The 27,544-nt window shown below is 37.9% G+C and overlaps 1 protein-coding gene across 1 annotated transcript; it reads left to right on the top strand.

Moving 5' to 3' along the window:
• Positions 1 to 27,272, top strand: slc43a2a (solute carrier family 43 member 2a). The gene is made up of 14 exons (XM_067364777.1): positions 1 to 157; positions 1,585 to 1,799; positions 6,451 to 6,679; positions 7,498 to 7,553; positions 7,644 to 7,720; positions 14,602 to 14,694; positions 14,777 to 14,910; positions 16,027 to 16,229; positions 19,740 to 19,883; positions 21,078 to 21,204; positions 21,339 to 21,471; positions 21,754 to 21,827; positions 21,912 to 22,035; positions 24,353 to 27,272. Exons 2-14 carry the CDS (start codon positions 1,640 to 1,642, stop codon positions 24,512 to 24,514), a joined length of 1,716 nt encoding a protein of 571 aa, XP_067220878.1. The 5' UTR covers positions 1 to 157; positions 1,585 to 1,639; the 3' UTR covers positions 24,515 to 27,272.
• The last annotated feature ends 272 nt before the right edge of the window (positions 27,273 to 27,544 follow it).

The raw sequence follows: 27,544 nt of genomic DNA on the forward strand, positions 1-27,544 counted from the left end.
AAGCAAGCGGTGCAAATATAAAATCGGGAATAAGAGATGTTAGGAAATAAATGTATGTATGAACATAACCCCAAGAGTGAGACTGGTGTCACAGGGTTGTTTATGCCTTTTCTACTCTGAAGAGAGCCGAAGCGAGGATTTGGTGAAGGAGAAATAGGTATGACTTATTATAAGGATGCTCTGTTGTAAGTTTACCTGCTAAGACTGTTGATATTGTAATTTTTGATATATATTTTACACAATTTATATAGGCATTGATAGAGAAGTAAATCATTTATTTTTGTTTTAAAATAACTAAAAAAAATGTTAGATTATTTTTGCACAATTCTACGAAACTAACTGTATTTTATGACCTCATTGCACGTTTTGACGATATGAACTGTAACAGAACTGTGAGGTGTTGTTTGAATTCTATAAAACGCGGTTTATGAGTTTTATACCGCAACTTTGTTCAATGTGAAACAGCTGTATTACATTCAACTTGCATTGAATAGCTTCGACAGTTGTTTATTTCCGGAAAATGCTTAAAAATTGTCATGCAATTGACGTTTAATTTGATTTATATTGTTTTATATCTTTTACAATTGCCGTCAGAAACCGTGTTTTGCAGTATCATATGGTGAAGGCGAAACAGAACTGCTTGTACATCATATTTTAGGTATATATTAGGCTACAATGTGGGCATTTTACAGCGAGTGTTTATTTACCCTAGTACAGAACAATAGTGTGAAGCGCTAACCAGGAAGTGCATATATCTTCCTGTGCACATATCGAGTCTGTTATTGAGTGCAGAATGTGTATACACTGAACAGCTGAGCTCTATGCATGAGGAAGGAGGGGACGCACACAGGCGGAGGCACTGATGATGATGCCTGTCCAGTTTAGACCAGTTTTAGGGCTGCTCGTTTTCCGCAGGATACTGCTTAAAACGTTCACACATAGACATCGCGCGCAAAGCAGGAAAGACAATTCAAGCAGTAAAATAAACGAGTTTCAATGCTTAAAATGCATTTATGAAGAGTGAGCTTATATAAAACAATATGTGTATTGCATCCCACAAACTACATCGTTTATGCAAAGCAAACCGAATCGTATATTTGTATGTCGCAATGTCATTTCGCCTGTGGATAGATATAGGATACATTTTGCACAAAGCGATCGAATCGCGCCGCACTGGTTCGAACCGGCTGGATCTAAGTCTCACGTGGAGCTGCTCTCTGAATCTGTTTATCTCGTAGCCAACGAGGGGAGAAGCGAATGTTCGAACAGCCAATCGGAGGCCAGCAGGGAGGGACTGGAGGCGGGGAAATGGGCGGAGATTCGATCAACAACATTCTCTTTTGGAACTCAGCTGTTTTTTGTTTATGAGCTGTTTTGAGGCTAAGCGAGACAAAGGGACCGAATCTAAATGATGTTCGACAGCAGTTGTCGTTAAACATGCTGTAAAACAAAAGAACATAAAAAAATAATAATCTTAAAAAAGTATTTTTTATCATTATACATGCATTAAATATGTAATTTAATAATACTATTTAGTATTCAACATTAAATGACTAACATCCACCTCTATGGCCACTTTCACAGGATTGCCCAAAGTTTAGGGGGATTTCCTCTGTATTATCAGCCCTCTCCTTCAGTCATGGCTCCCTCACTGGCCACAGCCTTCTCCAGGCGCTGGTGGATGGCGATTACTGCGGTGATCGAAAGCCTGTTGTTCTCTGCTGTCCTGCTTGGATGGGGCTCACTGCTCATTATGCTGAAATCAGAGGGCTTTTACTCCTACCTCTGCAGAGAACCAGGTAAGGAGGGGGACAAATGAGTGGACTTAGTGTTACAGATTCAAACTCATAAAGACATGCACTATGCACTATGGATGGCAAATAATTACATGAACATCAAAGAGAAGTCTAATATATATACAAAGCATCTTAACTGCTTTGTTTTCACTCTTTCCCCACTCAGATTTTAACAATAAATGTTTGGCAGATTGACTCAAACCATCTTGGAATGCCTTAAATCTTGACCTACAAATCCACATTGATAGATGTTATAATCGCTTCATTGCATAAGTGAATATGATGCAGCATTATGAAAAACAAAAATCTCTGTTGTCTGGCGCCCATCGCGGGGCTTGTGGAGGAATCCAAACCTGAATATCAATCGATCACTGAGAGTCAGTGCACCTTATTTGGAAGCCCTCTTGCTTTGTGTTGCCATTAGGAATTACAAACAGCATCTACAAGCTTGTTTGGCATCAGAATGTTGGCAAAGGGGGTCTAGATAATTTGAGCTCTGTCTCAGTGTTGATTTCAGGGTAAACAGACCAGAGAACATCAATCTGCTTAGTAGAGATACATCCATGTACAGCTGTGTCATCTTAAGTATGAAAGAAAGGTTTAATCAAACATTAAATATCAAGAATGCTTCAAAAGGACGGTATGCTAGACTAATTATTGATTTTCTGAATAGCTAGCAAGTAGTGTAGACCACTTAACAAAGATGAAAGACACCAACTATTACATTGACTGATATGTGGGTCAACTTATAATTACTTGTATGTTGTGCTTTAAAAGCACAGCCTTTGATAAAAATGAATACTGCAAAAAAGAATTTTATAAGTCAGTACTGTTGTCTTGTTTTCCAGTAAGTGCTTGTTTTCTGAAAAATGTATCAAAATTAATAGACTTTATACTATATACAAAAAAATATTAATTCAAAGTGAAAACAAGTTTATTTTTCTTACCTCATCAGCAGATATTGTTTCTTTTAAGCATCAAGTCACCTTTTTTATATAGAAAACAAGGTCTATAATCTTATGTCATGTTGCTTCTCAAGTAAATGTATCTTGATTTAAGAATGTTTATATATTAGTACTGTAAAACAAGATAAAATACTGAGTAAGAAATTATTTTTGCTGTGTAATTAATCCAGATGAATATAGAATCTTAACTGGAGTAGGACTGTTCAGGTCTACTTACAACTCTTGGCAAAAATGTGTGTCTAGGTCATGATGTACATCTTTGAAGAACAGCGTGTTCCTACTGACCTCCGAGATTAACTTTATTTATTAATACATCATGTACTGATACACATAAAATCATACTTATACATTAAGAATGCAAATGGAGTTCATGTAAATGTATGTGTGCCTGTGAGCCATATTTTGAATAACCTTTGGGGTGTTCAGAACGAAGATATCCAACACACACACTCACACACACACACACACACACACACACACACACACACACACACACACACACACACACACACACACACACACACACACACACACACACACACACACACACACACATATATATATATATATATTTTTTTTTTTCCAGGGCTTGACATTAACACCCGCCAAATGCGGATGGATTTCAGCAGTGTTGTGTAATGCAGTCTGTAACAGTATAATGGATCTGTGTGTCAGGCCTTAAAGTGACAGCAGCCTAATATACCTGCTGCCAAATTATGAGATAATATTAAAATTATCTATATGGCAGTTTTTCCTGTATTGTATTGATGTCAGATTGTGGCCAGTGAAAATGCTGAGTGGCTAGTAACTTTGGGTGTGTGTGTGTGTATGTGTGTATATATATATATATATATATATATATATATATATATATATATATATATATATAATGTATATGGGGGGAGTGTGCAATGATAAATAAGGGCTCAACAGTTAGATTTTTTTTTGACCTTCTGTCTGTTCATATTGTACTGTCATATGGCTTCTAGCAATTCAATATTGTTGCTAATGGTATCAAAATATCTGCTTGTTGACACTAGTGTGAAGTTTCTTTTGGCGTGTAACATTCTTCAAAAAGTGCTGCTCTGATTGCAACTTTTTTCAATGAATGGGGTCAGGAGACTCATCCAATCTGCTCTGAACTGGCCATGGTTTATTTTTCCACTATGAAATCTGTCTCTTAAACGATTTAACATGCCTTTGTGAAAACACATTTCTGAAATCACGAAGAAACAGCTGGCCCACTTTGGTATCCTATGACCCATTAGCACAGTGGCTACAAGTAAACATCATCACCATGATATAGAGGGCACTTCTGTCCTCCGTTCTTCACTTATCTTGTGTTTGAGACTTTGTGGTGCGTGCAGCAAAGTGAGGTTCCAACCACAACAACATGGATTTTCTCATCTTCAGACATTCTCATTGTAAGCTAACATTAAGTAATACTCTGGTACAGCTCTTATTTTGAACCCTTTCGAGACTTTTATTGATAGAATAATGGGAGAGGTCAAAAATATAAATGCACTGCAATCTTGTACATTCACACTTCACTTCTCTCTTTCATTTCAGCTGTTGTCAGCATCTAGTTCAGAGATTCTAGACACTAGGCCTCACATGTCTGATGACACAAGGAAGTAAATGTGTCTCAAAAGTTTGCTCAATGTAAATAAGAGATTATCTTGCTGTTTCCTCACCTACTTGTTTCCCTTGGACTCAGCTTTCTATCTCACATTATCAGCTGGATGGTTCTCTTTAATCAGCAGGCGTGAGGAAACACAGACTTTTAGCCAGACAAGCATTTTCCTGTCAGTGTTCATGACGTTCTTCTCTCACTTCTCCATATCAAAGCAGATGGAAAATCATACCTGGCTGTCTCTGGTTTTTGCTGTCGCTGATTAGATCTAGTGGAACAGTGGGTTCAGAAACATCTGAAATAGAGCTACTCGTTCATCCGAAGAGTGAATCCTAAAATGTGAATCCAACAAAACCTGTCAAGAACATCTGCAAGTCATATTTCAACCCAAAAGCAAAGAAAAAATATTTTGCATACAGAAAATGGAGGCTGTTTTTAGGTCCGTAACATTTTATTTATATGTTTTAATTGATATTTTATTTATAAATAAGTATATGCCACTATTCATTAGTTTGGGGTCTATAAGATTGTTTTTGCATTTATTTGATCGAAAATACAGTATAACTTTAATATTTTGAAATATTATTACAATTAAAGTAATCCTTTTCTATTTTAATATATTTTAAAATTTAATTTATTCCTGTGATGCAAAGCTAAATGTTTTTATTCTAATTCGCTGTCTTATTCGCTGTTTTGGTGCTCAAGTAACATTATTTTTATTAATTATTAAAATAAATAGTATTATTATTATTTTTTCAGGATTCTTTGATAAAATAAAAAGTTCAAAAGAACAGCATTTATTTGAAATAGAAATCATTTGATTATATCATTCTGTTTTACTGTCACAATTGAATGTGTCCTTGATAAATAAAATTATTAATTGCTCTCAAAGAAAAAATCTTACTGACCCCAATTTTGAAAGACAATTTTAGTAATGTAGTATAAATAAAATGTTATTTATGCTTTAGTTAGTGATTTAATTATGTAACAATGCAAAAAAAAAAAAAAATCTTAATGGTCTTAAAATAACATTTCTGATTTTTACTTTTTGATTTTGGGGTGAAATATGACTCAAATTGTGGACTGAATAGAAATCTACCTTTTTTATTCATTTCATGAAAAAGAGTAAAAACATATACTACTTCTTGTGTCAGTCAGTAACTGCTATCAGGAGCAGCTATTGGAATGGGTGTCTATTGACTCAAGGCAGTTCCTCCTTTGTTACTCAGTAAAACATCTCAAGCTTAGCAGATATCTGTCCTGTAATAATCAATCAGTGATCTCTAACCCATTTCTTTTCATCTTCAATCACCTGCTCAGGTCACCTGTGCTCCACAAACACAGCTCATTTGTTTGTTTACTGATCACATTCGAACAAAAATCCCTCACACAAAGACTCTCTGTCTTTTGCCCACCCTGTTATATTCATAACAGCTTCTCCATATGCTGCAAACAGCACCATCCCCCATCAGAACAAGTTATTCCAGAACATTTTCAAGGCCACTGACAATTCAAAAGAACGCTGGAACAACGTTCCTGAGTCTTGAAGAACCAAGACTTGTTGAACAGCCAAAGCATGATTATTATCCATAGTCAAAACAACAGGGGAGCACTGGGTGAAAAAACAGGGTTTAATGTTAGTCAAGCTGCTCATGCCTTGGCAGTTGTAGGAAGGTGTTGAGGCTGTGGGTTCAAATAGACTCCCGTGCTATTTCTGCTATAGTTGTTTACTGTGTATAGCTGCCTGTTTATTTGACCTTTTGCCCAGCATCCTGGCTGCTTTAGAAGGGGGGCATGATGGTGGCCACCATATCTCATAAAGACATTTCCTGTTTAACGTCCCAGAGTGCCATAAATGTTTTCCTAGAAGTCAGAGTCACAATTAGTCCATAGAGATTTACATGTGAGCGTGTAACTGCTGAGTCTGACTACACAGCTAAAAAGACCAGCTTAGGCCGGCATGACTTCCCACACTGGTCCACACTGGTTAGTGCTAGTTTGGTGATTAGATTGCTCAGTTTGAGTTAATTCTGTCTTATGCTTTCTATTCCTGCAGGTAACAGTACAGGGCAGAATGCATCTGAGAATGAAAATGAGACGACAACAGGCCCAAGAGATGAGGAGGAGGAAAATCTTAAGATGAATGGCTGGACCATCTGTAAAGAGCAAGATGAGATGCTGAACCTGGCCTTCACCATCGGCTCCTTCCTCCTCAGCGCCATCACACTGCCCCTCGGCATCATTATGGACAAATACGGCCCACGCAAATTAAGGCTGCTTGGCAGGTATAGGAGGAAAACTGGCTTCTGAATACATTCAATAAAAATGTACTCTATTTATATGGTAAAAAAAATATTATTAATATTATATTATACTATTGTTATTAACATTATAAATTTGTGTAAAATATTATTAAATTATTTCATATTATATTGTTTTATTTTGATATTTTGATTAGTGCTTTCCAATCAATTAATCGCGATTAATCACATTGAACATAAAGTCAAGTCAAGTCAAGTCAAATTTATTTATATAGCGCTTTTACAATTGGTAATTGTTTCAAAGCAGCTTTACATATTAGAAGCACAGAAAAAAAGGGAAGTGGTTAAAACTGTACAAACAAGCGTGGTAATATGTAACATATTGGTGCTACATTAAGCCAATGTCGGCTGACTTCCAGGGGTGGAAAAAACCCCCTAGGAGAAAAACCCAGCGTTCTAGCACTGGGAAAAAAGTCCTAGGAGGGAAAAAACCCCTTGGAAGATATATATAATATATGTAAATGTATATGGAGATCAAAATCTGAATTATACATTTTTATTATAGAGATTAAAAATAGATTATATATAAAAGTATATATATATATATATATATGTGTGTGTATACAATATATCATATTTACAAACTTTTATGTCAATTTGACAGTACTAATTTTGAACAAATATTTGATAATATATATAATATTTTTTGTTTTTTATATATATTATATTTTATTATAATTTTTCCATGCCCCCCAGTTTGAAAACCCCTGTGCTAAAATATAAGCATTATATGTGAAATACATGATGTGTTATAAGAATAACATGAAATTATCTCTTTGTAGCGCTTCGTTTGCCCTTTCCTGCATCCTAATTGCATATGGAGCCAGTGACCCTAGAAGTATGTTTGGAAATCCAGCTGTGACAACCATTGCTGTTAATACCCACCTAACCATGCTCTCTTTGACATTCTTGTATTTTTCTTTCACAGATCTCTCCATCCTAATCTTCTTTGCCCTTGCACTGAATGGGTTTGGAGGCATGTGCATGACCTTCACCTCCCTCACAGTAAGTGCTCATGTCGTACTAGTGGGTCTCCATGGGTTTCCTCTCCAGTCTTTTGCTCAAAGACCAGGACACATTTCTGTCATATAAATATATTGGAGAAAAAGTAAGAGTAGAATGGTACTATGCAATTTCGAATTCATCCGGTCAGTTTCTGAATGAATCAGTGTTTTGAAAGAATCAGTTGAATTAATGATGTGGAGACTCACTCATAAAGCTGCATTTACTGGTGTAACAACGTAACTCACAGAAACAGTGTCTGAATAATGTCCACCGCTAATACACAGAAGACAGTCTGTCTGGAATGTGTAAACAGAGACAAGTTTCTGCCTATAGTCACTTATTATATTTGTTATGTTGCCTTAGAAGGCAGCTGTCTATGTAGGGAGTAGACAGCAAGGCAGCTCAGAGTGATTGTGTCTTTCCACACACTGTTAGCGTTCCAGTGATAAAGGCATCAAAACATCTAGCTTTGTGTTCAGTGTCACATCTGCAGTTCATTGGGTTCATATTGAGAAATATCAGTAAAGAGAGCAGACTGGGTTGAAGTAAACAGGAAGTTTTGCTCATTGCCAGCTGAAGGGTGGTTGTCTCTTGTTTCTGCCTGTTGCTCTGAGGTCATAGAAAACTTTGGGGTCTTATGAGTTCATAGCTGATGGCACAGTTGTTCCCGCAACCAGTTCATCTGCTTGTTTTGTTGTTTTCTACCCCCGGGTTCTTGTGCTACCTTACATGCCTGAGCCTGTCTGTTCATACGCACAGAGAAAAACACAGACTGAAAGAGTGAGTGAACTGGCATGCATGAGTGCGTAGAGGTACAGAACAGACTGTTATCTCAGCTGTTGAACTCTTAGAACCTTTTCCCAGCTGTTCTGTATAACTGTGTGTTTTACACTGCTGGTTGTTGTGGCAAGAGGTTAAAACCTGGGGTTCATGGTACAGTTCATACAGTCTGACATCTGTTGTTTGGGTGCATCTCTCAATAGCTTCATTACTGTTACTGTTATTAGACTTATTAAAGGGGCCATGTGATGTTTTATTAACAAAGTTCAGGAGGAGCACGTTCAAATGATTTATCCAATCAGCACAAGGCCTATACAGTTCAGTGGCGTGCAAAAGGAGTGGGGGGTGGGGTGGGGGGTGTGACCCCGAAAGTGATCTCCACCCCCAGAACGTGATTTCTACTGGGTGAGACCCCCCCGGGACGCCATTTCGCCCCTGCCCCCTGCACGCCACTGATACAGTTCCATGAAAAATCTGTAAAAATGTGAATAATTTTAACAAAATAAGAGATATACAAAATGCATGTTATTTTTTATTTAATACTGTCCTGAGTAAGATATTTTACATAAAAGATGTTTACATATCATCCACAGAACCAAAAAAAAATAGCTGAATTTATTAAAATAACCCTGTTCAAAAGTTTCTAAACCATTGGTTCTTAATATGGTGTGTGGTTACCTGGATGATCCATCTGTTTTGTGATGGTTGGTCATGAGTCATCTGTCATCTGTCCTAGCAAACCACCAGCAACCACCCTGAACCACTGAGCAACCGCATAGCATTGCCCTAGCAGCGCCCTAGTAACCACCCAAATCACCCTAGCAACCACCTATCAACGCTCTAGCAACCACCTAGAACACACTAGCAACCACTTAGCAATTCCTTAGCAATCAACCAGAAAACCCCGGCAACCACTCAGGAAATTCCTAACGACCACCTTAAACAGCTTAGCAACCACAGCAATGCTCTGACAACCACCCAGAACACCCTAGCAACTACATAGCAATGCCCTGGCAATCACCTAGAACACCATTGTAACCACCTAGCTACATTCTAGCAGTCACTTAGCAAGCGATCATTCAGAAAACCCTGGTAACCACTTAACAATACCTTAGCAATCACCCAAAACACCCAAGCAACATTTCCCTGACAACCTTGCTCTAGCATTGTAGTGAGTTTTCCACAGGTAAGTACAGCTCACATTTACTTCAGCAAATATAAAAATGTAGTCTGCAAACTTGGGTTGAACTTTACCGGAACTGCAGAAGAGAAAACTTTTCTGAACATTGTATTCTATGAATAAGACTCAGTCTCACATTCTGATGACAAACCCTAAGAGGTTAGGTGAAGCTGGCAATTTACCCTTCTTTCTCATTGTTTTCCTCCCTTTTTTATCGGTCTGCACACTCAGCAGTTTATAGCACAGCTGCAGTAAGAGTGCCTGAGAGCTTGTGTTTCCTCCCAGCACACCTCTGATGTTTTCCCAGTACACTGACTCAGCTCTCTGTCTAATGGCTGGACTGTCCCCTTTCAGCCACCTGATTCACTGTCTGACCTCAATCCTTCATCTGTCCATTTCTGCAGCTCTTTTCTTCTCCGGTTTTAGCTCTCTGTCTGTCTCTATCTGTCATCCCACTGGCTGTATGGCAAGCAACCATCATTTTATAAGTCTTTTGCAACACAACCTCACTGGAGGTAGAAAAATGTGATAAAATGTCAAAAGTGATAAAAAACTGATAAAAAGTACTCAAATTTTGGATTTCATTTGAGCAGTTCGTATAGTACGAGGCCAAATCCTGCTACTTATTAATTATTTTGCAATTATTGAAGCATGAGCCTCCCCTATTATAAAACGCAATGCTTTCTGAAGTCTTTCATGCCTATGGCGCTGTTCGCAATAAGTGCTGTTTGAATTGAATGAAGAAATTCGGCATTTCTCCACCACCTGTAAGGATGCATTAAATTCGACAAAGTGGTTTAATAAAGGGTGTTTAATCTTGTGAAATACAAAATTTTAGTACATTTTACTGTACCGATATTTTTTAATTGGCCGTTAAAGTTTTAAATGGGACAATATAAATACTACCCTAAGAAAATCCAAATTTTTATCACTTTTTACTGGACCAATGTTTTTTATGAACCAATAAACTTAGCATATAGATCAATACACATTCAGCCACCTATTGCGCCATCAGCCCATTTCATGGCACAGTTTCTCGGCCGCCACAGTGTGAAATTCATTAAAACGGACATATGGCTTTGAAATTTGACGTACTGCCTTAACGAAATCCAAATTTTGAGCATTTTTTACGGTATCAGTGTTCTTTTATGGACCCTTGAACATGAAAGTTAAATTTTGAGCCAATAGATTTTTGTTAATTCATACACATCCATACTTGTTTACTTCATAGTAAAATGGCAGTGACGCACAAATGAAATTTGAGGTTATAGAAGGTTATACATAAACTTATTTTTGCAAAGATCCCTTTATGGGCTCCATAAAATAGCAACCTCTGAACCATAAAATTTCATTGGGGATATGCTGTTCCTCTGTTTTCCAGCTCTGTCTCTCACTCTATGATTCACTAATGCTGTTTTTTGTCATTTGTGCCTTTAATCCATTTAAAACCCACTTATTTAGGATACTGAGTCATGTGAGGAAGCAAACAGAAAAAAGATGGCTTATAATGGTGGAGTAGGTGCATTTAGGCTCCAGATTAAAAACACTCAATAAGTGGGCATGGCAATGATGCCATTATTATCAGTCTTCACACCGATATTTTTCTGTATGTCCATTGGTCCATTGGATACTGTTTATAATTAGTCATCTGAATGCACCATGTTAGCATCAGGAAGGGCATCCGATGTAAAACCTCTGCCAAATCCAATGTGTGTGTGCAGATAATTTCGAGGGTGAGGACCCTGCAAATGAGTGGGACTAACGCTAGGAAAATCATGGAAAAATGAGTCATCTATATGCACCAGGGCCATACAGTCAAATGTGGAACATATAATAATCAAGTACATGTTAAATATAATGTAAACATTACTGATAGTCAGACTATATATAACACTCTGGCAGCCATATTTGGACATTGCAATGTCAGGATCTGGCTAGCCTTTACTTGTTTTCACCAGTTCACCTTTCAAGAGTTTTTCTTTCACTTCTCTATCCCTATGTTGACTACATCCCCCTGTTTCCTCTCACTTATTGTCGTTCTCTTGTGGTGGCAAGCATGATTTAGCCACTTCAGGCCCCTCCCCCAACCCATTTACAATGACTCACCGTCCTTCCTCTCAGGGGGAGCTGGAAAAAGGATTTGACAGATTTCTGTGGTCATATGTTGCACAAATAGGGATGGGTAAGCCAAATTCATAATGACAATCAGTGTGATTTCTCATGAAAACATTCATTGATTTGTTTTCCTACAAAACCCCCACACATAAATCAATTTTGACAGGTGCTTTTGGGAGAGTGGGACACAGTAACTCAACTCAGGCACTTCAGAATTTCCTTTTTATTTCAACAAATCAATCAGGTACCACACCTATTGACTTTAGTGCACATCGATCCCAAATTTAATCAGCTTCTGGGAAGCTCAAGGCTAAAAATAGCACTCAGTTTAAACAATTTATTGTGCAACCTTAAAATAACTCCATGCCTGCAGTTGAAACACCCTGAGATTAAAGTAACTAATTATTATTATTATTTTAATATATACTAATAAGATAGTAAGAAAGTCAGTTTTTGAAATATTCAGGTTTCTACAAAAAAAATTGTAGAAACCTACAATACATTTTTTTAGGATAAACAAATCTGTTCTTTAGCATTGATTTTTAATGAAAAAGATTTGTAACATTATAAATGCCTTTAATTATAAATGTTTTAATGTTTGATTAATGCGTGTCCTTGCTGAATAAAAGTATTGATTTCTGACTGAACTTTTGAACGGTAGAGTATCCTGTGTACTTGCCTCACAAGTGCCATCATATTAGTATCAGATGTAATATTTAAAGCGATGTAGCGATAAAAATTTTAATGTTAGTTTCAAAATAAAATTATTTCAGATAAACCATTATTGCAAATCTTTGGTTGTTTTACACTACAGTGACTTCTCAGTGACTGACTACAGTGTTTTCTCAGTTCCAATGGCCATGATGTTGTTTTGACTCAGTAGATTCTTCTGGACTTATTGACTCATATATCATCCAGACAGTATCGCTTTACTTGGAAACTATCAGTGTTTGTCAACTTTCAACGTTTTGTTTTACTCCCTAGCCAGCACAAGCAAGATAGAGCGACACTCGCGTTATAATGCAAGATAAGTTTGATGAAAGGGCCTTTGTTGCAGTGTCTCTTTGTGTCTGACTTCACATGACCAGACGTGGCTGGTGACTGTCTGAGAAAGCAGAAGAACATAGTGTTATTGAAACAGTCTCTTGGTACTTCACGTTACTCAACTCCATGAACAGGCCATTACTCTCCGTCCTGTCAGTCCTGTTCCACAGTCATTAGCCAAAGCTGTTCTTACACAAGTCTCTCCAACCACAGGCACAATGCTGCCTAGGGCCGCCGGGTGTGTGAGCGTTATTGTAAGTGTCATCTGGGATGTTTTGGCTCTGGTATGACCTTTACTCTAATTAGAGGCAGTGAATGACGTCTATGTGGGGTCCAAGGGAGAGCTTTCATTCATTCTTGTCTTTAACAAGCTTTTTGGACTGTGAAGTATGCGGGAAGTGGAAGATGTCCAGAGAGTTCTTGGAAAATCTGTGTTGATGTTTGAACTGCAAGTTGTTGAGGAAATTTGATATAAGACGCTGTCAGCTGTCGAGGGGTGTGTGAAATAGATGTCGTTTTTTTTTATTCAGAGAAATGGAAAATACCTAGAAATGAAAGAAACATGTACCAAAACAACTCTACGGAGCCCCGCACATGACATGCAGGAAAAAATAGCAGGCTAAATCGTGTGCATGATTTATTAATAAATTGTTCCCTTGATTTGCTAAATCATACACACAATTTATAAATCGAGTGAATGAATTAGTAAATCGTGCTCACAATTTACTTTTTCTTCTTGCATGTCATGTCCGGGGCTCCGTACAATTCGATACCCTACAATAAAATATAAAAAAAATGAAAAATAAAATGGTGTGACATGCAATACTTTTAAACAGCATTTTGCAAATTATTTTGCATTTATTATGCATCTAAGTTGACCACAGTGAAAGAATACATGGATCATTTGTACTTTTAAAAATGTTAAAATATAACAAAACAAAAGGATTCAAATTAAATTAAAATATATATATATATATTATATAATTGTATATATTAAAATGATATATATATATATATATTTTTTTAATTTTTATTCATTCATTTTATACATTCATTCATTTTATAATCTGTCTCTTTTTTTGTCTGTGTATAGGAATCTCCTGTCACAAATACAAATTCATTATGTTTAAGCATACTAATAATAAACCTCATTATGATTCTAAATAAAATAAAATAATGAAAATAATAATTAATTAATTAATTAATTACAAAAAAATTATACAGTACATTAATTATCTTTAAGAATGTTCTCTTAGAGAATACTATTAAACGTTAAGAACACACTTTTGCTCTCTCTTCCTTGTTTCCTTTTCAGATTCTCTGCGGTTCTCTATCTTAGGCTCCCTTCCTTCCTCCGTATGTTCTCTGTGGCGTCTGACAGTTGTTTACCCTGACAGTGCAGTTTAGAACAGCCAGTGCTGTACTCCTCCACCCAGCTCAAAGGCAACAGCATTATGCAAGCTTCTCCAATGTCCCTCACACACTTTCTCTCGCTGCTAAAAATATTCGTGGCATGCAGTTGCCTTTTCAAACGATGTCCCCCCACCTACATGCTGCTCCCACCAGAGAATATCACTATTACCCTGATGTAATGTTTACTTTCATACCCTGACATGTTTTGTCATTTAAAACAGATCCTGTTACAAGATATCTGGTTTTGTTTTGCTTATGGCTCATACATTATGTCCACAAAGTAGATATTTGCTTTTCTCTTTTATGCATCTGAAGAGTTTTTGATATCCCCTGTTTGACCCTTTTGTAGCTTCCCAACATGTTTGGTGATCTCCGCTCCACTTTCATCGCACTCATGATTGGCTCTTACGCCTCATCCGCCGTCACCTTCCCAGGAATAAAGGTAAATCTGAGTGTTCAGTTTGGATTTACTTAATAAGCTGAGCTTAAACCAGTTATAATGATGAAGATTGTTACTCTATCAGGTGATCTATGATGTCGGTGTTGCCTTCATTACCATCCTTCTGGTGTGGGCTGGCTGTGCCGGCCTGGTCTTCATCAACTGCTTTTTCAACTGGCCGCTTGAGCCCTTCCCAGGACCTGAGGACATGGATTACACGTATGTAGTCCAGTGTTTCTGACAGTTCGAAAGTTTGTGGTCGGTATGATTTTTTTTTTTTTTAGTACTTTTGTGTTACAAGTATTTCTATTATTTTGAACTTTTTGTTCATTAAAGAATCCTGATAAAAATGTATGTCACATAAAAACATCACAAACAGTTTCTGACAATCTCATGTTAATCTTGAGTACCTATAGAGTAGAAGTGCATCCTTCATATCTCCGAACAGTCTTTAGTTTTATCATATTTATAAAAAATACATGCGGTGTACCGAGTCTTTCTGAAAACAGTCGAGCGCCTGGAAGCGTGCCGTGGGCGAAGCTAAAGAGTGACGTGCACATGCAGCTTTTGCATAGCGATCATCTGCATCTCTTCCAGAAGTGCCCTTGCAAGGAATTCTGCCCCTTTATTAAATAATAAAGGGCCATACTCGAAAAAAGTGTGAAGTTTGTGAGGAATCAGAAGAGTGTTTTTAGCACAGAAATACTCCATTATACATCCAACTCGTGTTTTGAAACTTTGGCCATGTTGAATCCAACTCTTAAACAGTGTAAATAAGTCAGAATGCATAAAATAGCATTAGATCCCCCAGAATTGCATGTATCTTACGGAAGAACATTGTAGCCAGAGCTGCTTCTCTCTGTTTATGTCTATGGCGAGTCATGCAGGTACTGTGCTACTCCGCGGCATTGACGACCAGACCGGTCTAAAACAGTCTGAATAGAAACACTTATTATAAGTGTACCATAATGATTCAGGATAAGACAAAAACACGGTTTGGAAAATGGATTCATGTTGTACATTCTCATTATATAATTTTTGTAAATTTTGAAAACACAAAAAGTTACAGACAGCATCTTTAATATAATTTATTATATTATATTCATTAATTTAATATGAGAATTATATTATAGTAAAATACAACATTTTAGAAATTGTAATAATATTTCACAATATTACTGTTTTTATTTTATTTGCAGCCTTGGTGAGGATAAGAGACTTCTTTCAAAAAATCTTACAGACCCCAAAGCATGATTTTGTTTTCTGTATCCATTTATTGAAGGTTCTGATGGAACATAATTCACTTATTGTCTGTCTCACGCTCCACCTTGTCAGTGTGAAGATCAAGTTCAGCTGGCTGGGCTTTGACCACAAGATCACAGGGAAACAGTTCTACAGGCAGGTGACCACCGTTGGTCGGAGATTGAGCGTGGGCAACTCCATGAAGAACAATCCAAAACAGCTGGCCACCCAAGAAGGCAACAAACTCTGCCTGTCCACCCTCGATCTGGAGGTCCAGTGCAAGTCTGTGGAGGAATGTGAGTATTGTCCTTATTGACATGTTTTCTGTTGACCAGTCTTGCTTCTGATGATCTGAAAAATGTAAAATCACACTGATTTTTTTTTTTATTTTTTTTTTTTTTTTACTTTAGGATCTTGAAACATATAAAACAAAGAAAAATTATAATTTAAAATAAATTAATAATGAATTATAAAATTGATAGAATAAAATTTATATCGTTTTACTTTAATAATTTAAAGGGGTCATAAACTGCTTTTTTTACTGCATTATATGTTTCCTGAGGTGCACTTATAATGTTGCATGCAGTGAAATTGCGACTGATTTACCAAAGAATCCCCAGTGAAATGTACCAAACAAACAAATAATGCTCTACTGAGACATTCACATAGTTGAAAATAAATAACCACTTTCCTAGCATTATGGTCCTTTGGAAGGTAATGTTATTTTTAATCCAATCCTTTTGCAGCGCCTCTCACGTGAGCGCCGCGTTTTTAAGACGCCGTGTCAAGTTAAAAGAATTTCAACTTTTACACGCAGCGCCGCTCATCAATGTCAGTTCCAAAACAGTGGACCAATCAGAAGAACTCGGAGGCGGGGCAAGCGTTGCGAGCTTCTGTTTACAGTAGCAAGTTGGCATGACAACTGTTTTATATGACGGCAACATGGCGGAGGGGGCGCTCATTATTATCTTTTCTTTTTTCCATGTCAAAACTTGTATCTGTCAATTCTGCTGTTTGCCTATTTCTATTATTTCCGTTGTTGTCGTTATTGCCTCACGTCATAAAAGCGCGTCTCGAGACCCTCGCGTTCTACGCTGCGCTTTTTTTAAAACCACTCCTGAGCACTGCGTCTTGCGTTTTTAGACGCATAGACGCGTTCGGTGTGAACGGCCCCTAACTCTACTGAATGACACATGATGTAATCCAGTAACGTTGTCTCTGGTCATCTCACTTCTGGTCTGTGTGCATTCATGTGTTTTGGAGGTGGTGTGGTTTGGACGGCGATTTGCTTTCAATGCTAGCAGGCTAAAGTTAGCATTTCCCTGATCACCTATTGCACCTTTAAAGGATGCACAGTACAGTGACCTCTTACATGTCAAAAGATCATGGAAATTTTGATTTCTCAATTCATGACCACTTTAATGCATTTTTTAAATACAATTTTGTCCAAAAATTGTATTACATTTTCATTAGTGGTCTGAGACATTTGTACCTCACTGTATGTGTTGTTCAGCTTCCATTTTAATGAGCAGGTGATGTGAGCGCCAAATAATTTAAAGTTATCTGTAATGCAAGTTGATTGTTAATTATGAAGCCAGAATAGTGGTTATTGGATTACCAAAACTCATTTATTTCCACTGTTTTAATGTGTTGAACAAAGTCCTTGTTCATCAAATTCAAGTGACTTATGTAATCCTGCAATCATGCGTATTTCAGAAAGAATTGGACAGAACACAGAGAGCCTTGGCTCTTGTCGGTTTACAGCGTCTTCTCCCTCACTGCGCACGCCTTGGCATCCAGACATGCAGGGAATATGCAAGCAGACAGGGGGCGATGTTAATGAATGCTTCTCAGTAAATCCCTTTTATTGTGCATGGGGATTCCTTCATTAGCCTTATGCCTGGTTTTTGACAGCTGGAGTTTGCCGAACCACTTGATGCTTCAGGCACATGCTGTTTGCACTTTGCTTCTACTAACCCAAATCTGTGCCATGCAATTATTCCAAATTCACCTCAAACTTGTCAGAATAATGCAAAAGGGCCCTCGCTCCCCACCGACTCCTTTTTTTTAGGGTTCTGCAACTCTCGACGGGGCTCCCGGTTGGGCTCTTTTGTAGTAAACGGAGCGTGCAATCGATTCAGACCGCATTCTTGGAGGACCCATGGCGTGGGGCTAAAATTGGCAGGGGTCGAGAAGGTGGCAAGGGAGAGGGCAGATAGCACCGAAGGGCTGTTTTAGAGACACAGCTGGAGATGTTGTGGGAGAGAGAGAATGATGCTGATCCCTTCTAACTGTCATCCATAGTGCGCTAATGCCTTCACCACCCTGTGTTTCCATTACTGCAGTCAATTACTGTCAGACTCAATGCTGGCGGCTTGAAAGTGTGAGTCTTAGTGTTTGTGTACTTAGGGGAATAATGAGGTAGTTTGTTTGTGTGTGTGTGGAGCATATCGGGTGCGTTGAGGTCAGATTCCCAATGTCCCAGGTAACAGCAGCATAAAAGTCTCTTCAATGGTTGTTGGTGAACAGCAGCATGCATTTATTGCGCTAGAATTAGTGGATCATTAACAAACCCAGACCCTCCGGCCTCTGTGTTACTGTGCCAGACATTGAAGTGTTGCCTGGCTGTCCAAGCACCTGTAGAGTTATTTTCCATGTGAGCATGATCTGGCCATTTGTAGAGGCATTAGAGCATCCTACTTAGGGCCATTTAACACTGGCCGTTTTCACAACACTGTTTTCATCTAAAAATGGAAAACTTCTTATGTGTTTTGGTTGTTCATTTACACGATAACAGTGTTTTGTGGGCCTGAAAATGCAAATTTTTGAAAACTGGTTTCAAAGTGCAAGTTGTTGAAAACAATGCCGATATTGTTTCCTTGGAAACTACATTAACACCAATTTGTGAAAATGTTCAGTCTATAAGCATGTAGCATAGAATGTAAAAAAAAGAAAAGAAAGATGGACAGCATGTCTCTGCTTCCTTCCACTGGTGAAAAATGAAGCCAAAATATCCCAGTGATGGTCGTTGCCAATTACGTAGTTTGGAGCCCGAGTAGTGATCCTGAGGTGGAGCCGCAGACTCATTCACGATGTTACACCCCATTTTTATAGCATCAAATAACTAATTAAAACCAAACGTATTGGGAAAACAAACACTTGAACATACGCCTAAGTGATGAGAACCACCTAAAATGACAGAAACTGTCTTTGGAAAAAAAAGTAGTTTTAGACCTATACTGCAGCCAGCCACCAGGTGGCGATCAAAATGCTTTGGCTTCACTTTTCAGAACTTGTGTGGCATGCTGGGAATGGGGTCTGTGCGGAACAAAAGTGGGCGTTTCTGAATTTATGGGTGTTTTCAAACTGGTGGGTGTTTATAAATCACGAAATGAAAATGATCCCCTTCACCTGACCCCACCCCTAAACCCTACCCTCACTGTGACATGGGCAAATCAGGTAACGCTGTTGAAAACGCCCCTCTGTTTATGGCCTCGCCCACTGATCCTGCAGAGATCTATACTTGGGCACGCTTGGCGTGTGGTGCTTCTTTACAAAGTGACATCGCCAACTACTGGCCTGGCTGCATAATACAGAATTTTGAGTCGTTTTTTCGCGGATCCGTGTGATCGTTTTGACAGCGTAGTCATCTCTAAGTGAAAAACACAAAGGAAAAACTGTTTTTTGGTATATGATTGTCATGTAAACAAACCCTAAGAAGCCAATAAACTTAGCTATTTTAATAATAATACTTTTAATAATAAAAATGATTATTGACATTAGTTTTTAATGAATGTGTTTTTCAGCCCAGTCCTTCATGCGGAGCATCTTTAGCCCCATATTCATGCTCAGCCTCATCACAATGTGTGTGACTCAGCTCCGACTCATCTTCTACATGGGGGCCATGAACAATATTCTGGAGTCCCTTGCTGATGGAGACTTAAACAAAGGTATGTGTGTCAAACAAACTTGTCTGATGCTACCGGCTATTAGCCGTTTCTGTTGCTTAATGTCACCTATGGAACAGAATGCAACAATCAGATTCATTTTCTCCAAAGAGAAATTTTTACAATAAGCTTGTAGCTATATGGTTTGGTTTATGGCTTAAAGGCTATATATTTAAGATTTATTTGAAATGCCTATGGAGAAAATTAATGAAAAATTGTGTATAATCAAGGCTGCTGCTGCTAAAAAAACCACAGTTGTGCTCTATTCCTCTTACAGCTTCCTTCTTAAAAGTTTTCTGATGTCACACAGTGTTTGGCTGCCTAACAACTCTTAATCATGCGTTTAATATGTACTCGGATGGCCGCAGCAGGTTCACATTGCTAATTCCTTGCTGTCTGTCTCTTGTCCTCTGTTTGCACTCTCTTCTATCGTGCTGCTTGGTGTATTTTTTCAGTGGAGAGGATGGAAATGGGTAAGACTGCAGGCAAAATGAAATGCATTCTCGATTCACCCCTCTCACCCCACCCCCCACCATGTTCCTTCCTCCTTCCTCCTCCACCTCCTCTTCCACCTTCATTTGACATTGATTCATGTTGTCATGTAAAAGCATGAACCCAGCCCTTGGTGCTTAGAGATTGACGTGATGCGTCAAAGTCCGTGCACAGAATAATATCCATCCAATCGTTCATCTGTCCACCTAAACTTCACAGGAACAAGTCATGGGTTATTCTATGAAATGGGTGTTTTTTCCATTTTTATTGTTTAGTTTTAAGTGTTAATAAATTGCATTGTTCCATCTCATGCTAAATTAATACATTTTAATATTGTATGTTTTCATATAAAATATATTTAATATATATTTAGTATATAAATACATTCATATTTTGTCAGTCTCTTTTACATTAGGTGTCGATTTTCCACAAATTTTTTGGCTAAAAAAGAAACACTTAAAATAGAATAGAAAGTTCTTTCTACGGTAACATTATAAATGTCCTTACTCTCACTTTTGATCAATTTCATGTGTCCTTGCTGAATAAAAGTATTTCTTTAAAAATGTTACTGATCCCAAACTTTTGAATAGTAGTTAATTTTTTATGTTTATTTTTATGTATATTCCATCAGCTTCAGCTTCATTGTTAAAGTCATTTTTTAAACATGATAAACAATGTTAAAACTCAACTTTATTTCTCTCCCAGTGAGCACATACACATCTATCTTCGGGGTGCTACAGTTGCTGTGTCTCCTGACGGCCCCTGTTATCGGTTACATCATGGATTGGAGGCTTAAAGAATGTGAGGATGAAAATGAGAAACAAGTCACAAAGTGAGTGCAACAATGAGCGTCCTGCTGCCTAATGCATCATTTTGACACTTGCCGCCAACTAGTTCAACCTGTAATTATTATTTGATTGCAAGCTTAATGTTGCATTGCATCTGCACTCTTGTCTTTTCCTTCAGGGATCCTTCTCAGCCTAAGAAACGTGACAGACAGATCCAGAAGATCAACAACGCTACCCGCGCGTTCATCTTCACTAATTTGCTGCTGGTCGGCTTTGGGATGACCTGCCTGGTGCCCAATCTTCATCTACAGGTAACTGAGAGCAAAACATCAGTCTCCCTGCCTGCAGAGCAATATTGTACCCAATAGGAGAGGAAGTGGTGCAGAGCCCCTCACATGTTACTGCAGCGGATGCTCTGGGATGTAGTAGCACAACAGCGCCCCCCAGTGGCAGCACTGACTACAGCTTTCTTTCAAAGCTATCTAGTCATTATTTATGCTTTAGACAAAGTAAAAAGAAAAATAATAACAAAGTAGAGCTATTTTTGCCTTGGAGAAGCACTGAGTAACTCTGTTTTCTTGTTTCCCTTCTAGATTTTGTCCTTTGTGTTGCACACCATCGTGAGAGGCTTCATCCACTCTGCTGTCGGTGGCTTGTATGCTGCTGTGTGAGTATTTCTTTGTGATTTGGGTGTTTATTGATGTTGCTTTTAATCATGATTAAAGAACAATGGTTTTCTTTATGGGTGCAGGTACCCTTCCTCTCAGTTTGGCAGTCTGACAGGAATGCAGTCCCTCATTAGCGCACTTTTTGCATTGCTGCAACAACCTCTCTTCATGGCCATGATGGGCCCGCTGGATGGAGATCCACTTTGGGTGAGCAAACAGTCTCTTACTAATATTTAAAGCGATAGTTAATCCAGAATATATTCACCTTCATGTTGATCCTAACCCATATGACTTACTTTAAACTTGAAATTTTATAGGCAGAAAAGATCCATTGCCTATCGTCTGTAGTGTAGCTATTAGGAGTGTAACTGTCACAGAAAGTCACGGTTCGGTACATATCTCGGTTTTGAGGTCATGGTTCAATACGAGTTTGGTACAACAGGAAAAGGCAATAAATCCCCAGAGCCCAGTGACAGTAGTGCAAATTACAGTTTGTTTCACCTAGCGGCATTTAGTCCCCCCTGAGGTTGTTGGTACAGTATAGTCTTCTTTAGTGTATTAAGCACTAAACAGCTACAAAACTGAAAAGCATCTCTTGTGTTACAAAAGTACAAAATAATGTCCACAACAAATATCGGCACAATGCCAAATGATGTTGTCTCATTATAACAGCAGAAACAACTTAAAATAAGTAAGACATCATTCGAAACTGGTCTATTCATTTGAAATAAAGGGTCTATTTTTATTTGTGTACATTCACATTAAAGGTGCCATCGAACTTTTTTTTACAAGATGTAATATAAGTCTGGTGTCCCCTGAATGTGTCTATGAAGTTTCAGCTCAAAATACCCCATAGATTTTTTTAAATTAATTTTTTTAGCTGCCTATTTTGAGGCATAATTTGAAATGCGCCGATTCAGGCTGCGGCCCCTTTAATTGCTCGCGCTCCCCGCCCCCTCCCGAGCTCTCGACTCTATCATTATATAAACAAAGTTCACTCAGCTAATATAACCCTCAAAATGGATCTTTACAAAGTGTTCGTCATGCAGCATGTCTAATAATCGCGTAAGTATGGTATTTATTTGGATGTTTACATTTGATTCTAAATTAGTTTGATAGTGCTCCGTGGCTAAAACTAACATTACACACTGTTGGAGAGATTTATAAAGAATGAAGTTGTGTTTATGAATTATACAGACTGCAAGTGTTTAAGAATGAAAATAACGACAGTCTTGTCTCCGTGAATACAGTAAGAAACGATGGTAACTTTAACCACATTTAACAGTACATTAGCAACATGCTAACAAAACATTTAGAAAGACAATTTACAAATATCACTAAAAATATCATGATATCATGAATCATGTCAGTTATTATTGCTCCATCTGCCATTTTTCGCTATTGTTCTTGCTTGCTTACCTAGTCTGATGATTCAGCTGTGCACAGATCCAGACGTTAATACTGGCTGCCCTTGTGTAATGCCTTGAACATGGGCTGGCATATGCAAATATTGGGGGTGTACATATTAATGATCCCGACTGTTACGTAACAGTCGGTGTTATGTTGAGATTCGCCTGTTCTTTGGAGATCTTTTAAAGAAATTAGATTTATATAAGAAGGAGGAAACAATGGAGTTTGAGACTCACTGTATGTCATTTCCATGTACTGAATAACTCTTGTTATTCAATCTTGGTAAATTCAATTTTCAATTCGATGGCACCTTTAAAAACAAAGCATTGTGCTTTTGTAAAATAAAGTAAACAAACACAATGCCACTTTCTGCTGTCCCGGTTTTTTTTCCATGAAGTTTGTGTAGCGCTCACAAAAATGAATCAAAACAGCGCATAGGCAGTTAGCAAACAGCATTGCATTACCACGTGCGCCCCCTTCTGGATTGGAGTGTGTATTGCCTGTGACTGACTGTATTGGTCATCTGACTGTATTCACCGAACTGTGACGGTTCACGATGAATACATGTTCCGTTACACCCTTAGTAGCAATGTATGAATCACTGCTCACACAGATGTCACTATCAAACTAAGCAGCATTCTGTTGGTCAACACTCTTTTGCCCTCACGCAAAATTCCTGAGTGTATGGATTCCTGTTGGAATTACTGGATTACGCCTGCGGAAAAAGCACAGAATTTCTCCACCAGTGAGGGGACAACCAATGTCAGTGGAGTCCCCTCCCTTTTTCTTTTGTCAATAATTTGTTTCACTCAGACGTTTGTTACAATATGGAAGAAAAGATCTTTCACTACTTCGGTTATATAGTGATTTGAAAAGTAGTCCATACCCCGACAGCAACATAATGTGGCCCAGATCCGGCCCACATCTGATACATGTGGATTACACACGGACCAGATGTGGGCCGGATCTGGGCCGACATTATGTTGCTGTCGGGGTACAAACTCTTAAACCCAATTTATATCTCTGCTCCGCACACAAAGCACAATTCAAGAATAAAACACCTTTAAATTTAAATTGCGCTTGCTCAAATTCAAGCTTTTGTCTTTCTGTGCAGGTAAACGTGGGGTTACTGGTCCTGAGCTTGCTGGGATTCTGCCTGCCCAGTTATCTTCTGTGCTACGGCAGACGGCTGCTCAGAGAGAAGCAGGAGCGCGAGGAAGACCCCAAGATCTATGTCCAAATCAACAATGGCACCAACCCCGAGGCCTTTGTCTAACTGCAAATGCACAGATGATAGTAGCCGGCAGAGAGAGAGCAGGAGGGTGGGGAAAAAGGGGGGGAAGAGAACTGCAGGTCACAAAAAGAGTGATAAACACCTCCCTGATCCCTCCTTCTGTCTGACACACACATATTCTCAATAGGCACACAAACACAAAATACAGCCAAAGCAACCGAGAGTCTCACAACGTGCCACACAAACACACGTTTACATGCAACGGACTGAATGGACACTGTGAAAGGCAAGTGTAGAAAAAAATGATGGCCTTGTCCTTGAAACAGACAAGGACATCAAGTGTTTATGTACTGCCTGACAAGAAAGATGAGAATGGCCCTCTTTTCTTGCAATTCTAGCTTGAGTCTTGAATTTCACACCATGACAATACAAAAGACAAAGCAAATTGAGTGAAATTCTCTCAGGTTTGAGGAGGCTTGACGACGCTTCCTGAACAGAGTATTACACACATCACTAGTATTCAGCTTGGTGGCTAAGCTTGTTTCAGATATTTTCTGCATTGTTACCTCACTTACTTTGTTTCTTTCAGCTCACAAAGCTGCTGAAATATGATTCAAAACTACCTTAAAGCAGAACGACTCTGCTTGTTATTCTGTCCCATATGGGTCTTTATTGGAAGTGGACAGATTTTAGATTTTAATCTCATATATACAAGCATGCTTTGGACAGCATGAGCATGAAACTGCAGCCTTTTCTGAACTGGGCTGATTTTAAAGGATATTCGGACCATGGCACCCAAGGCTAATGTAAACTAAACAAATTTTAATATGACGATCGTGCTATTATTTGCTTTGGGCTGCAGATTCAGTACATCTATGGGTGAGATGATTTGTACATATCTGTCCATTCAAAAGCTTGTAGAAGCCATGTGGGTCTAAAAGATTTCTCTTAAAGTGGTATGTCGGGGATTAGCCTCACATTTCAATCAAGATTGACTGATCTTCACCAGCAATACTATTCCACACTGTTCTTGTACCTTATACCACTTTGCCATGCAGTACTACTGGTTGAGCTTCACTTGTTAGCACAAAATGTTTTCCTTGTATTGGCTCAATTAATTCAGGGTGTTTCACTTTTAGAGTAATAATTCATATCAGATGTATTCACCTTCAGTATGCTATGTCGCATATGTGCGATTAGGGGTAAAAAACAAACAAAAACGTGACACAGTATGCTCTCGGTAAAGAGATTAGAGGCCATTATCATATATATCTTGCACTACAGGGTTCATGATTACAGAGGTGCTTACGTTAGCCATTACAGAGTTTATGCGTTCAACCTCATACGTACACGAAAAGCATGTTAGCCATACAAGATACACGATTTTTGTGTATGTTCTCAAGATTTCTGGTCTGGTTACCATTTAACTACGGTGCTTATTAGAATAGAAAAAGCACGTTTTCTGTGTTGGTCTACATGAATGATACAGAAACCAAATACAGAATTGAGTTGGCTACTCAACGTAGACATACCTTGTAGTGGTAAGAACTTGAATTTAATTCATAGCGATTAAAAAAGGGAGATTTTTGAGACATGCTTGATGACAATCCCTTTTGAGAACCCATGTTCTTGTAGCTTGTAATGGGTTCCAGGCCAGTATTGTGAATGACAAAACGTGATAAATACATAAAATTGAGCGAAATCGGGTCTGCAAGTCCTGTGATGGATTTGGCTCAACTATGCTCAGAAAACAGTGTGAAAATTCATGTAAAATCAGTCATAAAGCTTTTAAACATGAATTCCAGTGTTGATGTAGATACTGTGTTTTGTGCAGATCACTGAACATTTCTCATCAAAAGATTGATTTGAAGATGTTTAAGTCACAACCTCACTCACTTTAACAGTATTTTCTACAGTAAACCTACCTAAAAAGAATAACAGAGAGACAAACACAAACATTTGTACGAGATCCTGGATGAGTAAACAGGACTTGTGCCTGTTATCTTCTCAACAGACCTTATTTTATGACCCCTTAGAAGAGGAACAGGTCAGATCCTCCCAGCAACATCCACTTGTTGTGAATATTTCATCAGAGCTGAGGCTAGACGTGAGTCTGTGAACATTTGCTGGCTTGAACATTGCAAGTGAATTCCAATCTAATGCAGTACTGTACTAAGCGCAATGAATGTGAGAGTGAAACTTTTGCTCTCAGAACGAAAGAAGTAGCACTTTTCCTCACTGCCATACCTTAATTTTTCATTTTTATCTCAGTAGTCACAATCACATTTTTTGGGTTTTAAATGTTGGTACCCCCATTGTACGTGTATGCGTGTGAAAAGTGCCCATACACAGAGATGTAAGAGGGAAGAAAAGTGAGAAAGATCAGCTTTAACATCATTTTCTCTCTGTACTGTATTATATTTGTTGTGTCATTTGTTGATTATTTTGTTGATTTATCTACTTTGTAGGTTGTGTTTTTAGTTATGTGTACGTGTACATATTTTCTTTTCTTTCTTTTTTTTTTGTGGGTGGTTTACTGTAATATGCTTTAGGGTTACTTCATTCTATTACTATATAGCACCTTTTTGAATAAATGTCCCAGCAAATATCAGATATGTGACAAATAAATAAAACATTAATTTGTATGAAATATTTGTTTGTGCATGTTTGGGTTATGTTAGTAAACTGTACGGTAGATGGCAGTGTGGCGTCATCTACAGATGTTTGCTCAACCTTTATTCTAGACTTCGATATGCTAGACTCATATATTATATATACACTACCAGTCAAAAGTTTGGAAACATTACTATTTTTAATGTTTTTGAACGAAGTCTCTTATACTTATTAAGGATGCATTTATTTCATAATAAATACAGAAAAAAACAATAATATTGTGAAATATTATTACAATTTAAAATGATGTTTTTCTATTTTAATATACTTTAAAATGTAATTTATTACTGTAATGCAAAGCTAATATGCTGATTTGATATACAGTTATTATCATGTGCTGCTTAATATATTTTGGAACCTGTGATACTTTTTTCAGGATTCATTGATGAATAAAAGGTT

Source organism: Chanodichthys erythropterus, chromosome 17 (assembly GCF_024489055.1).
Source record: "Chanodichthys erythropterus isolate Z2021 chromosome 17, ASM2448905v1, whole genome shotgun sequence".
In the NCBI taxonomy this organism is placed as follows: Eukaryota; Metazoa; Chordata; class Actinopteri; order Cypriniformes; family Xenocyprididae; genus Chanodichthys; species Chanodichthys erythropterus.